This window comes from Triticum aestivum, chromosome 2D (genome assembly GCF_018294505.1).
Source record: "Triticum aestivum cultivar Chinese Spring chromosome 2D, IWGSC CS RefSeq v2.1, whole genome shotgun sequence".
NCBI lineage: Eukaryota > Viridiplantae > Streptophyta > Magnoliopsida > Poales > Poaceae > Triticum > Triticum aestivum.
Genome location: NC_057799.1, coordinates 597,415,159 through 597,426,466, shown reverse-complemented (window position 1 = coordinate 597,426,466; position 11,308 = coordinate 597,415,159). Strand labels below are relative to the sequence as shown.

The 11,308-nt window shown below is 43.1% G+C and overlaps 1 protein-coding gene across 1 annotated transcript; it reads left to right on the top strand.

Annotated features, from left to right (window-relative positions):
* Positions 1-6,536: 6,536 nt before the first annotated feature.
* Positions 6,537-8,810, top strand: LOC123050276 (uncharacterized). Its single transcript, XM_044473098.1, has 3 exons — positions 6,537-7,079; positions 7,662-7,888; positions 7,961-8,810. The coding sequence occupies exons 1-3, from the start codon at positions 6,713-6,715 to the stop codon at positions 8,663-8,665; spliced, it is 1,299 nt and encodes a 432-aa protein (XP_044329033.1). The 5' UTR covers positions 6,537-6,712; the 3' UTR covers positions 8,666-8,810.
* Positions 8,811-11,308: the final 2,498 nt, after the last annotated feature.

Below are 11,308 nucleotides of genomic sequence, written 5' to 3'. Positions count from 1 at the left end.
GATGTGATCTCCCGCCAACGTGCGATTTCTTGCGCCGTTGCCGGGGAGATCTACGCACAAGTCAAGACATACCAAGTACCCATCACAAGCTCTTCTCCCTCGCATTACATTATTTGCCATTTGCCTCTCGTTTTCCTCTCCCCCACTTCACCTTTGCCGTTTTATTCGCCCTCTTTTTCCGTTCGTCTCTTTTCGCTTGCTTCTTGTGTTTCCTTGTGTTAGATCATTTGTTTCGTCGTTATGGCTAGTCCTTCTTTCATTGTTAGTACTCCCGATCATGAAGTTCTTAATTTTAAACAAAGGGAGGGATAAAATCTAAAAGATGCTTGGCATAAAATTTGCAATGCTCAGAATAGATCTACTAGGAAGCAATCTACTTCCGTTCTTCTTCGCAATTTTTATGTAGGCATCACTCCTTGGAACAGATATATTCTTGATACCGTTACCGGAGGGAATTTCTTGGGTAGCCATACTTTCGATTCTTATAATGCTATGTTAGATTTGTTTGGCCCACCACCTACTTTGGTTGATGGAACTATTTTAACTTTGGAACATGCGATGCAAGGGCTTGAAATTATTGAAAATAAAGTTGCCACTGTAGAGTTGATTGAAAATTTGGATAAAAAGATCCACAACCAAATTACCCAATACGGATCTAAGGTAGGGGTAACTCTGATTTTTTTTAAAGAAAAGGAACCCATAGTTAACGAAAAGATAGATCAAGATTCCACAAGAATTGATAAACTTGAGGATATTATTACCAACTTAGGGTCTGCCTTTTCTTCCGTGAAAATACCCCAAATCCTCCTACTACTAAAGTTGCCAAGTTTATGTATGTGCCTAAAAATAAAGGTGAATCTTCTAGTAAGGAAAATGCGGATCTCAAATCAATAAGTGTTCACCCCAACTTTTTCGCTATCATTAAGGAACATTTTTTTACAAATGAATTTCTTGATTTCTTGCCTAGGAGTTTGATCATTAACAAAAAGTAGGAAACTCCTAAGGGTTATAAGTGTTCTATTGAAGAATTGCCAATGAAAGATGATAATACCTAGATCTATTCTTGCTTTTATGCCTAGCTAGGGGCGTTAAACGATAGCGCTTGTTGGGAGGCAACCCAATTTTATTTTTGTTTCTTGATTTTTGTTCCTGTTTAGTAATAAATAATTCATCTAGCTTCTTTTTATATGTGTTTTTATGTTTTAATTAGTGTTTGTGCCAAGTAGAACCAATAGGATCTTCTAGGATGATAGTTGTTTGATCTTGCTGAAAAAGACAGAAACTTTGCGCTCACGAAAATAATTGTTAAAATTCACCAGAACGTGATAAATTGCCAATTCTTTTTGCAGTAGATCAATATACAAATTATCCAGGTTGTCCTAGTTTTTCAGAAGTTTTGGAGTTCCAGAAGTATTCGAACAAATCTGATTTCTACAGACTATTCTGTTTTTGACAGATTCTGTTTTTCGTGTGTTGTTCGCTTATTTTGATGAATCTATAGCTAGTATCGGGGGGTATGAACCATAGACAAGTTGGAATACAGTAGGTTTAACACCAATATAAATAAAGAATGAGTTTATTACAGTACCTTAAGGTGGTGGTTTGTTTTCTTATACTAACGGAGCTCATGAGATTTTCTGTTGAGTTTTGTGTTGTGAAGTTTTCAAGTTTTGGATAAAGATTTGATGGATTTTGGAATAAGTAGTGGCAAGAGCCTAAGCTTGGGGATGCCCAAGGCACCCCAAGGTAAAATTCAAGGACAACCAAAAGCCTAAGCTTGGGGATGCCCCGGAAGGCATCCCCTCTTTCGTCTTCGTCTATCGGTAACTTTACTTGAGGCTATATTTTTATTCAACACATGATATGTGTTTTGCTTGGAGAGTCTTGTTTGATTTGAGTCTTTGATTTTTAGTTTACCACAATCATCCTTGCTGTACACACCTTTTGGAGAGACACACATGAATCGGAATTTATTAGAATACTCTATGTGCTTCACTTATATCTTTTGAGCTAGATAATTTTGCTCTAGTGCTTCACTTATATCTTTTAGAGCACGGTGGTGGTTTTATTTTATAGAAATTATTGATCTCTCATGCTTCACTTATATTATTTTGAGAGTCCTTTAGAACAACATGGTAATTTGCTTTGGCTATAAAATTAGTCCTAATATGATAGGCATCCAAGATGGGTATAATAAAAACTTTCATATAAAGTGCATTGAATACTATGAGAAGTTTGATACTTGATGATTGTTTTGAGATACGAAGATGGTAATATTAGAGTTGTGCTAGTTGAGTAGTTGTGAATTTTAGAAATACTTGTGTTGAAGTTTGCAATTCCCGTATTGTGTGACAAATTTGAAACATGAGGTGTTCTTTGATTGTCATCCTTATGAGTGGCGGTCGGGGACGAGCGATGGTCTTTTCCTACCAATCTATCCCCCTAGGAGAATGCGCGTAATGCTTGGTTTTTGATGACTTGTAGATTTTTGCAATAAGTATGTGAGTTCTTTATGACTAATGTTGAGTCCATGGATTATACGCACTCTCACCTTTCCATCACTGCTAGCCTCTTCGGTACCGTGCATTGCCCTTTCTCACCTCGAGAGTTGGTGCAAACTTCGCCGGTGCATCCAACCCCCGTGATATGATATGCTCTATCACACATAAACCTCCTTATATCTTCCTCAAAACAGCCACCATAACTACCTATTATGGCATTTCCATAGCCATTCCGAGATATATTGCCATGCAACTTTCCACCGTTTCATTTATTATGACACGCTTCATCATTGTCATATTGCCTTGCATGATCATGTAGTTGACATCGTATTTGTGGCAAAGCCATCATGCATAATTTATCATACATGTCACTCTTGATTCATTGCCCATCCCGGTATACCGCCGGAGGCACTCATATAGAGTCATATTTTGTTCTAGTATCGAGTTGTAATCATTGAGTTGTAAATAAATAGAAGTGTGATTATCATCATTAAATAGAGCATTGTCCCAAATAAAAAAAAGGCCAAAAAAATGAAGGCCCAAAAAAAGAGAAAATAAATAAAAGGGACAATGCTACTATCCTTTTTTCCACAGTTGTGCTTCAAAGTAGCACCATGATCTTTATGATAGAGAGTCTCTTGTTTTGTCACTGTCATATACTAGTGTGAATTTTTCATTATAGAACTTGGCTTGTATATTCCAACAATGGGCTTCCTCAAATGCCCTAGGTCTTCGTGAGCAAGCAAGTTGGATGCACACCCACTTAGTTTCTTTTGTTGAGCTTTCATACATTTTTAGCTCTAGTGCATCCGTTGCATGGCAATCCCTACTCCTTGCATTGACATCAATTGATGGGCATCTCCCTAGCCCATTGATTAGCCGCGTCAATGTGAGACTTTCTCCTTTTTTGTCTTCTTCACACAACCCCCATCATTATATTCTATTCCACCCATAGTGCTATGTCCATGGCTCACGCTCATGTATTGCGTGAAAGTTGAAAAAAGTTTGAGATTACTAAAGTATGAAACAATTGCTTGGCTTGTCATCGGGGTTGTGCATGATGAGAGCATTTTTGTGTGACGAAAATGAAGCATAGCCAAACTATATGATTTTGTAGGGATAAGCTTTCTTTGGCCATGTTATTTTAAGAAGACATAATTGCTTAGTTAGTATGCTTGAAGTATTATTATTTTTATGTCAATATTAAACTTTTATCTTGAATCTTTCGGATCTGAACATTCATGCCACAATAAAGAGAATTACTTAGAAAATTATGTTAGGTAGCAATCCACATAAAAAATTCTGTTTTTTATCATTTACCTACTCGAGGACGAGCAGGAATTAAGCTTGGGGATGCTTGATACGTTTCCAACGTATCTATAATTTTTGATTGTTCCATGCTATTATATTATCTGTTTTGGATGTTTAATGTGCTTTATTATGCACTTTTATATTATTTTTGGAACTAACCTATTAACCGAAGGCCCAGTGCAAATTGCTGTTTTTTTGCCTATTTCAGTGTTTCGCAGAAAATGAATATTTAAGGGAATCCCAACGGAATGAAACCTTCGCGAGGATCGTTTTTGGAACAAATGCAATCCAGGAGACTTGGAGTGGACGTCAAGGAAGCAACGAGGCGGCCACGAGGTAGGGAGGCGCGCCCAGGGGGGTAGGCGCGCCCCCCACCCTCGTGGCTCCACCGACCTACTTCTTTTGCCTATATATACTCATATACCCTGAAAACATCCAGGAGCACCACGAAACCCTATTTCCACCGCCGCAACCTTCTGTACCCGTGAGATCCCATCTTGGGGCCTTTTCCGGCGCTCCGCCGGAGGGGGAATCGATCACGGAGGGCTTCTACATCAACACCATAGCCTCTCCGATGATGTGTGAGTAGTTTACCACAAACCTTCGGGTCCATAGTTATTAGCTAGATGGCTTCTTCTTTCTCTTTGGATCTCAATACAAACTTCTCCTCGATTCTCTTGGAGATCTATTCGATGTAATTCTGTTTGTGGTGTGTTTGTCGAGATCCGATGAATTGTGGGTTTATAATCAAGATTATCTATGACTAATATTTGATTCTTCTCTGAATTCTTTTATGCATGATTTAATATCTTTGCAAGTCTCTTCGAATTATCAGTTTGGTTTGACCTACTAGATTGATCTTTTTTGCAATGGAAGAAGTGCTTAGCTTTGGGTTCATTGTTGCGGTGTCCTTTCCCAGTGACAGTAGGGGCAGCAAGGCACGTATTATATTGTTGCCATTGAGGATAAAAAGATGGGGTTTATATCATATTGCTTGAGTTTATCCCTCTACATCATGTTATCTTGCCTAATGCGTTACTCTGTTCTTATGAACTTAATACTCTAGATGCATGCTAGATAGCGGTCTATGTGTGGAGTAATAGTAGTAGATGCAGAATTATTTCGGTCTACTTATCACAGATGTGATGCCTATATACATGATCATGCCTAGATATTCTCATAATTATGCGCTTTTCTATCTTGAAAGAAGCCACTAGTGAAACCTATGGCCCCCGGGTCTATTTTCCATCATATTAATCTCCCGTCAACTAGCTATTTATGTCTCCGTTTATTTTGCAATCTTTACTTTTCAATCTGTACAACAAAAATACCAAAAATATTTATCTTATTATCTCTATCCGATCTCACTTCTGCAAGTGGCCGTGAAGGGATTGACAACCCCTTTATCGCGTTCGTTGCAAGGTTCATGATTGTTTGTGCAGGTACGAGGGACTTGCGTGTAGTCTCCTACTGGATTGATACCTTGGTTCTCAAAAACTGAGGAAAATACTTACGCTACTTTGCTGCATCATCCTTTCCTCTTCAAGGGAAAACCAACGCATGCTCAAGAGGTAGCAGCTACTCGGATCTGCGTCCCTCCAGTCCTAGCTTGCCGGTGTTGCTGTTCACCGCCGCCCCACCCCCTCCTGGTTTACTTCACTGTCTACCCTACCTTGTACACTTCAAAGCCTCCCCTTTTTGCCAGATCCAATGCTCGTGGATTCGGAGGAGGTGCCACCCTCCGACGACAGGCGCAGCCCGCCATCGCCCTTCCGACATGGTGGCTCCGATCAGCGTTGGCTTCCTCATCCTCGTTTCCAAATACGGCGGCTATGGGATTGCTCAGCCTCAGGTCAGGGAGAAATCCCTGCTCGGTTTGCCGATGCTGGCAACGGTGGCGTCTGCGGATGTCGTTTCCTCCTTGGAGGCGTTGTCAAGGCCCTTGGCTGCGCCCCTCTTCGAGCTCAGGGGAAACCCTAGAGGTCCAGTTCCTCCGGACCGGATGGCGACGGCGTCTCGGCGTCGTATTCCTTCTTGAAGGCGCTATCTTGCTCGCTCTCGGTGTCCCCGGTCTTGGCTCCGGCGATGTTGGTGACCTTGTTGGTTCGAGTTTGCTGCTCTTTGTTTGGGTTTGGTAGGTTTAACTGTGTTGTATCCTCTCTTCGGGTTGAGCATCCCTTGTCTTTTCTGCTCTGGGCACCATGTTCACGCCTGTCTGCGTTCGTGTCATGTGTTGTATCCCTATTTGTACTTATTCTGCTCCTTCTATCAATGCAATGATACGCAAACTTTGCGTATTCGCGGAAAAAAAACTCCACCTAACCACATCATCCACACCCTCTGTAATTTGCATCACCGTAACTCGCGACCAAAGACGAAGGAACTGGAGCAGCGCATCCGCTATGAGATCAGGGCCAATGTCGCCGCCGCCGTCGGTTCTGGAGTTGGTTGGCCGGCCACCGCCGTCTTGCCTCGCGGGGAAGGAAGAATCGAGATTAGGCAAGGGATTGTGGATAAGTTGAGAAGAAGTTATACGGATGCTTTAAGATTCACACTGCCACGTGTCTTTTGATGGAATAGGTCTACAGATCGTTAGCGTGAGTCCAGGTCGTATATGATTTTTTTTCTTTTTTCCCGTGTGTGTATGCGTATCCATGTAGGATACCTATACCTAGTCGGTTTGTGTTAGGCCTAGCTTAGTATCGATCCTGTTGGCGCTATAGTACGTTCCGCCGACAGAGCCGATCGCAAGTTAAAGCAAGTCCAGGCCAACGTGGTATTGTTAATCAATCCACCTGCTAGCTTGTGCGCTTGTTGAGGCTAGGCTAGCTTGCACGTACGGGGTTGCTCAGGGTGGATTTGTTCTAGCGTTCAAAAACCAACAAAACTATATAGCGGAGATGATCGGTCGCCACGCCGAAGAGGAGGAGCAGGTGTCTGGGATGCCCCGAAAATCACTTGACGAGTCGCGCATGGATCATCTCCAAGACGAGATGCAGAAATTGCTGCGATCTTCCTCGACCAACGAGAGGGACGCAGTGAGATCCTGGCTCAAGTCCGAGCGCTGCCTGAGCGCGCTCTCCCAGCTACAGTCTATCTCCGCACGCATCGATGGTCTCCGCAGGTCGAACCCAGGCCTCGATCATGAACTGAAATTGAAGCTGAGATCTTCCAAACATGAATCAGACTCCGCGGAGGAGGAGCGGGAGTTCGCTGCCCGCCGTAGCATGTGGGAATTGATCAACGCCAACAAGTTTGAAGAATTGAGTGAGTACATCTTTTCTTGCTCTCGCTGCATGTGTTACTACTCCCTCCGTCTCAAAATGAGTGTCTTGACCTTAGTACAACTTTATACTAGTTAAGACACTTATTTTGAGACGGAGAGAGTACTTGTGTAGTAGTACCAACTCTGCACTCAACTCTGTCTATTAGTATTGGATTCGGCGGATTAGTCTTTTCTTTATGACACAATGTGTAGTTTTAGGACTTCACTATCACACGACCTTTTTCCTTTGAGTGATGATTAGTTAAGTTTGACTTTTTTTTTTGCGGGAGAAGTTTGACTTGTTATTATCACTTCAACATAGATAGATAGCTGTCCAGAGAATGTTTTGCTACAACACAAGCAGATTGATACATTTTTAGAAAAATAATATCTAAATTGCTTCTTCTTTTTTCCTCCTGGAAAAATAATATTTACAACTATTTTGCAGTTGAATTGGTAAATAATAGCCGTGGATGCTTATGAGCCTATGGCTACATGTTAATTACATTGACATAAATGAAATCAGATGTTTACTTTTTCAGTCTGCGTTAGATTCCTAACGCACTTGACTTGGCTTCATGCAGCATCACTAACTTCCATGCTCTTTACAAGCTGCACACCTGGACGCATGCCATGGTACGCTGTTAACCGGCTGAGCTTGCAAATCTACTCAATCAAGATTGCAGAAATTACTGATCTCGAGTGGCCACTAGTGATTTATGGAATTATTGCCGCCCGAGACACTGTGGACAGCTGCCGAAACCCTCTGTTCCTTTGTCCAAGGGATGAGTGGCAATGCATCACCCAACAGGTATGCATGGTATAATGTTTGTTCTTGTTGTTGCTTCGTTGATCAGGAAGTGACAAATGATAATGATTGTAGGATCCCTTTTTGCGCTTGACTGGGCCCACTCGTGCAATTTTGTGTGAAGACCCTGTTTCTTTTGAAATCCAACTAAAATTAAAGGGAAGAACAGATTCTGAAGATAGAGTATTCATCAGCGATATATTATCTCATGATGCGAATGCTGGTGATCGGTTTTCTACCCTGAATGTAAGCAACCACTTTTGCAAGATGGAGCTTTGCGTTGAGCGATTTAAGGGGTCAGTCCAGGCAACTATCTTGGATGTTCATGTCGTCGAACATGGATCACCGCCTTTTCCACATGGCGGCCGAGTTGTCTGCTCCTCGCTGCCTCGTGGTCTACATGAAGTCAATTGGCCTTCATCTAGGCAAATTGTGTTGCTTCATTCAGTTGATGGGAGAAGGTTTACAAGTGAGCATGGTTATATTGATCTGCAGAGGAATGTTGTTTCTGCTGAATTAAGAGGAGAATTGATTGTCTGTATCAAGGCCTACTCACCATGTGGTGACATATGCGGTGATGTTCATTTTACACCCAAGAAGTGCAATTTCAGTAAAGAGAGAATTGTCCTTGGGGACATGGAGGTCGAGGTTACAGTGGCTTGGTCTCTAATGGTTGACGATGATGTGACTATCCAGGCAAGTGGCCATGTGGACCCATTTGGGATGTGCCCACCTCTACGCCCCTCTCTGTTGAAAGAAATGGATTGGTCTATTTATTAGTCTTCGATAGGATCTGTATTATGTTATCTGAACCTCTGGTCTCCGGAGTATGTTGCATTGTGAGCTTGTCTGCAACTTTCTGAGCTTCTTTCTGGACTGGCCTGCTTATGCAGGCACGATTGTATATCTTACCAGCTTTATTGTCTGTTGGAGTTGTGTGTTTGTTATTTCTGCCAATTGATGTCGCTAGAATTGATGCTGATTTCTCTCTGCCATTGTGTTCACGTAGTTCAGTCGTGTCATACAAATTGTCTAGTGATAATCCAGTCATCTAAACGGGCCATTGCACTTCAAATCATGATAAATGGGGCAGATCCATGGCTTGCTGCAAGGTTCCGGTGCTGCTGAACGCGGCTCGTCGCTGGTGGGTGCCTGTAACACCCGGTTACGCCTGGCGGGATCAAGACTGGCCCCACAGACCAACACTAGTCTTTTCTGCGCAGTTTGTCCTCACTCGTGAGCATCCGGGGTCAACTTTCCGGTCGGTCACCCATCCTAAAATTACCCCAAGCTAAGCACGCTTAACTTTGGAGTTCTTTTCGAATGGGCTCCGAAAAAAAAGAAATTCCTTGTTGATATGAGTAGTTTATCATTTCTATTAAGCCATGCTCTCACATAGGGAAATGTCACGCGGTGTTTACGGAGTCTTGATAGCTTGCTACAGCCCGGTTACACTCGCTGCTGACCGACACGTGCAATGCTTGGGTCATGTATGCCTGTCCCTGTAAGTTTGTGCCACCTTGGGTTTACGACTAGTCTACGGATGCTAGCGACACAATCATATACGTGAGCCAAAAGGCGCAAACCGTCCCGACCCAGGTAAAGGTGGCAGCCGTAGGTTACCGTACGTGAGGCCACAAAGTGATATGATGTGTTACCTGCTAGACCGGTGTGACTTAGAATCGGGGTCCTGACACTACTACAAAAACAGCTATAGCCAATATGGACACTAATGGCGCACTGTACATGTGGTGCGCCATTACTAAATACTAATGGCGCACCATGTGTTGGTGCGCCATTAGTGTGCAAATACTAAGCTTTTATTTTCAATTTCAATTTTTTATTTTTTATTTTTGAAACTACTAATGGCGCACCGTGGGAGTGGTGCGCCATTAGTAACTTGGCCACCACTTCCACCGAATGCACCCCTCGGTGGACCGCCTTTTCAGTTTTTTTAAAAAAAGATGAAAATGTCAAAAAAAATAAAAGAAAATAAGTTTCCCATGTGATATGTGGTCTAGTTGTTGTGAAAATTTGCAAACATGAATTTCGACTTTATTTGTAAAATCTCTCGAGAATTTGTAAAATGGGCATAACTTTTGCATACGAACTCGGATGAAAAAGTTTTTTATATGAAAAATCATCTACTCGAAAAGATACATCCGAATTTAAAGGGGGAACCCCGTTAAACATTTTTAAAATCCTCAAAAACCTAACAGAAAAAAAGATACGGGGCTTTTAAGATCTGGAGAGGCAAAAAAAAATTCAAACTTACTAATGGCGCACCTGCTCATGGTGCGCCATTACTATCTTCCCGCCTTCAAAATTCAAAATAAGTCAAAAAAATAAAAAATAAAGTTACTAATGGCGCACCTGCCCGTGGTGCGCCATTAGTATCTTCCCGCCTTCAAAATTCAAAATAAATAAAAAAATAAAAAAAGAGTTAGTAATGGCGCACCTGCCCACGGTGCGCCATTACTATGCCGTATATATGGCTGGGCGTGGTCCTCTCCTCCTTACCTCTTCATTCTTCTCCTCCACTCCACCTCTCCTCCACTCCATCTTCCCTTCTCTCCTCCACCATACTACCCTCCTCCTCTCCGGTGACCTCCTCCTCCTTCTCTCCGGCGACCTCCTCCTCCCTCCTCTCCTCCCCTCCCCTCCCCTCACGGTTTCTCATCCCTCCTCTCCGGTGAGCTCCTCCTCCCTCCTCTCCTCCCATCCCCTCATGGTTTCTCCTTCCTCCTCTCCGATGCTCCGGTGAACTCCTCTCCGGCGACCTCCTCCTCCTCTCCGGCGATGTAGGCGAGCGCCTCTCCGGTGACCTCCTCCTCCTCCTCTTCGGCGAACTCCTCTCCGGCAAAAGAACACGGCAAAAGAACGTACAAGATCCAAAAACAGGAACAAAATTTGAAATAATATCGTGCAAAAAAACGAGCAAAAAATGGGCAAAAAAATGCGATCCAGATCCAAATTCAAAATTCAAAAATAGCAATGGCGCACGGTGGGGGTTAGACGGTGCGCCACTACTATTTTCCCGCCTTCAAAATTCAAAAATACTAATGGCGCACCGTGGCCTATACTAATGGCGCACCAGTGGCCTATACTAATGGTGCACCGTGGCCTATACTAATGGCGCACCAGTGGTGCGCCATTAGTATACCAGATACTAATGGCGCACCACTGGTGCGCCATTAGTAAAAAATACTAGTGGCGTGGTACTAGTGGCGCACCGGTAGTGCGTCATTAGTAGGCAAAACTGATGCGCCACTAGTAGGCCTTTTCCTAGTAGTGTGACTGTGCCATGGCAGGCATGTAGGGCGTCGGTGTTGCAAGGTGGGCGGCCGCCGCTCACCGCCGGTGCTGCAACATGTGTCGTGTTGCAAGAGGTGGAGTTGCGATGAGCCGTTGTTGGTCCACGTC

Coding starts and splice junctions, on each gene's coding strand:
- LOC123050276 (XM_044473098.1), top strand. CDS start 6,713: ATGATCGGTCGCCACGCCGAAGAGGAGGAGCAGGTGTCTGGGATGCCC. Junction 7,080..7,661: donor CAACAAGTTTGAAGAATTGA/GTGAGTACATCT, acceptor GGCTTCATGCAG/CATCACTAACTTCCATGCTC. Junction 7,889..7,960: donor GGCAATGCATCACCCAACAG/GTATGCATGGTA, acceptor TAATGATTGTAG/GATCCCTTTTTGCGCTTGAC.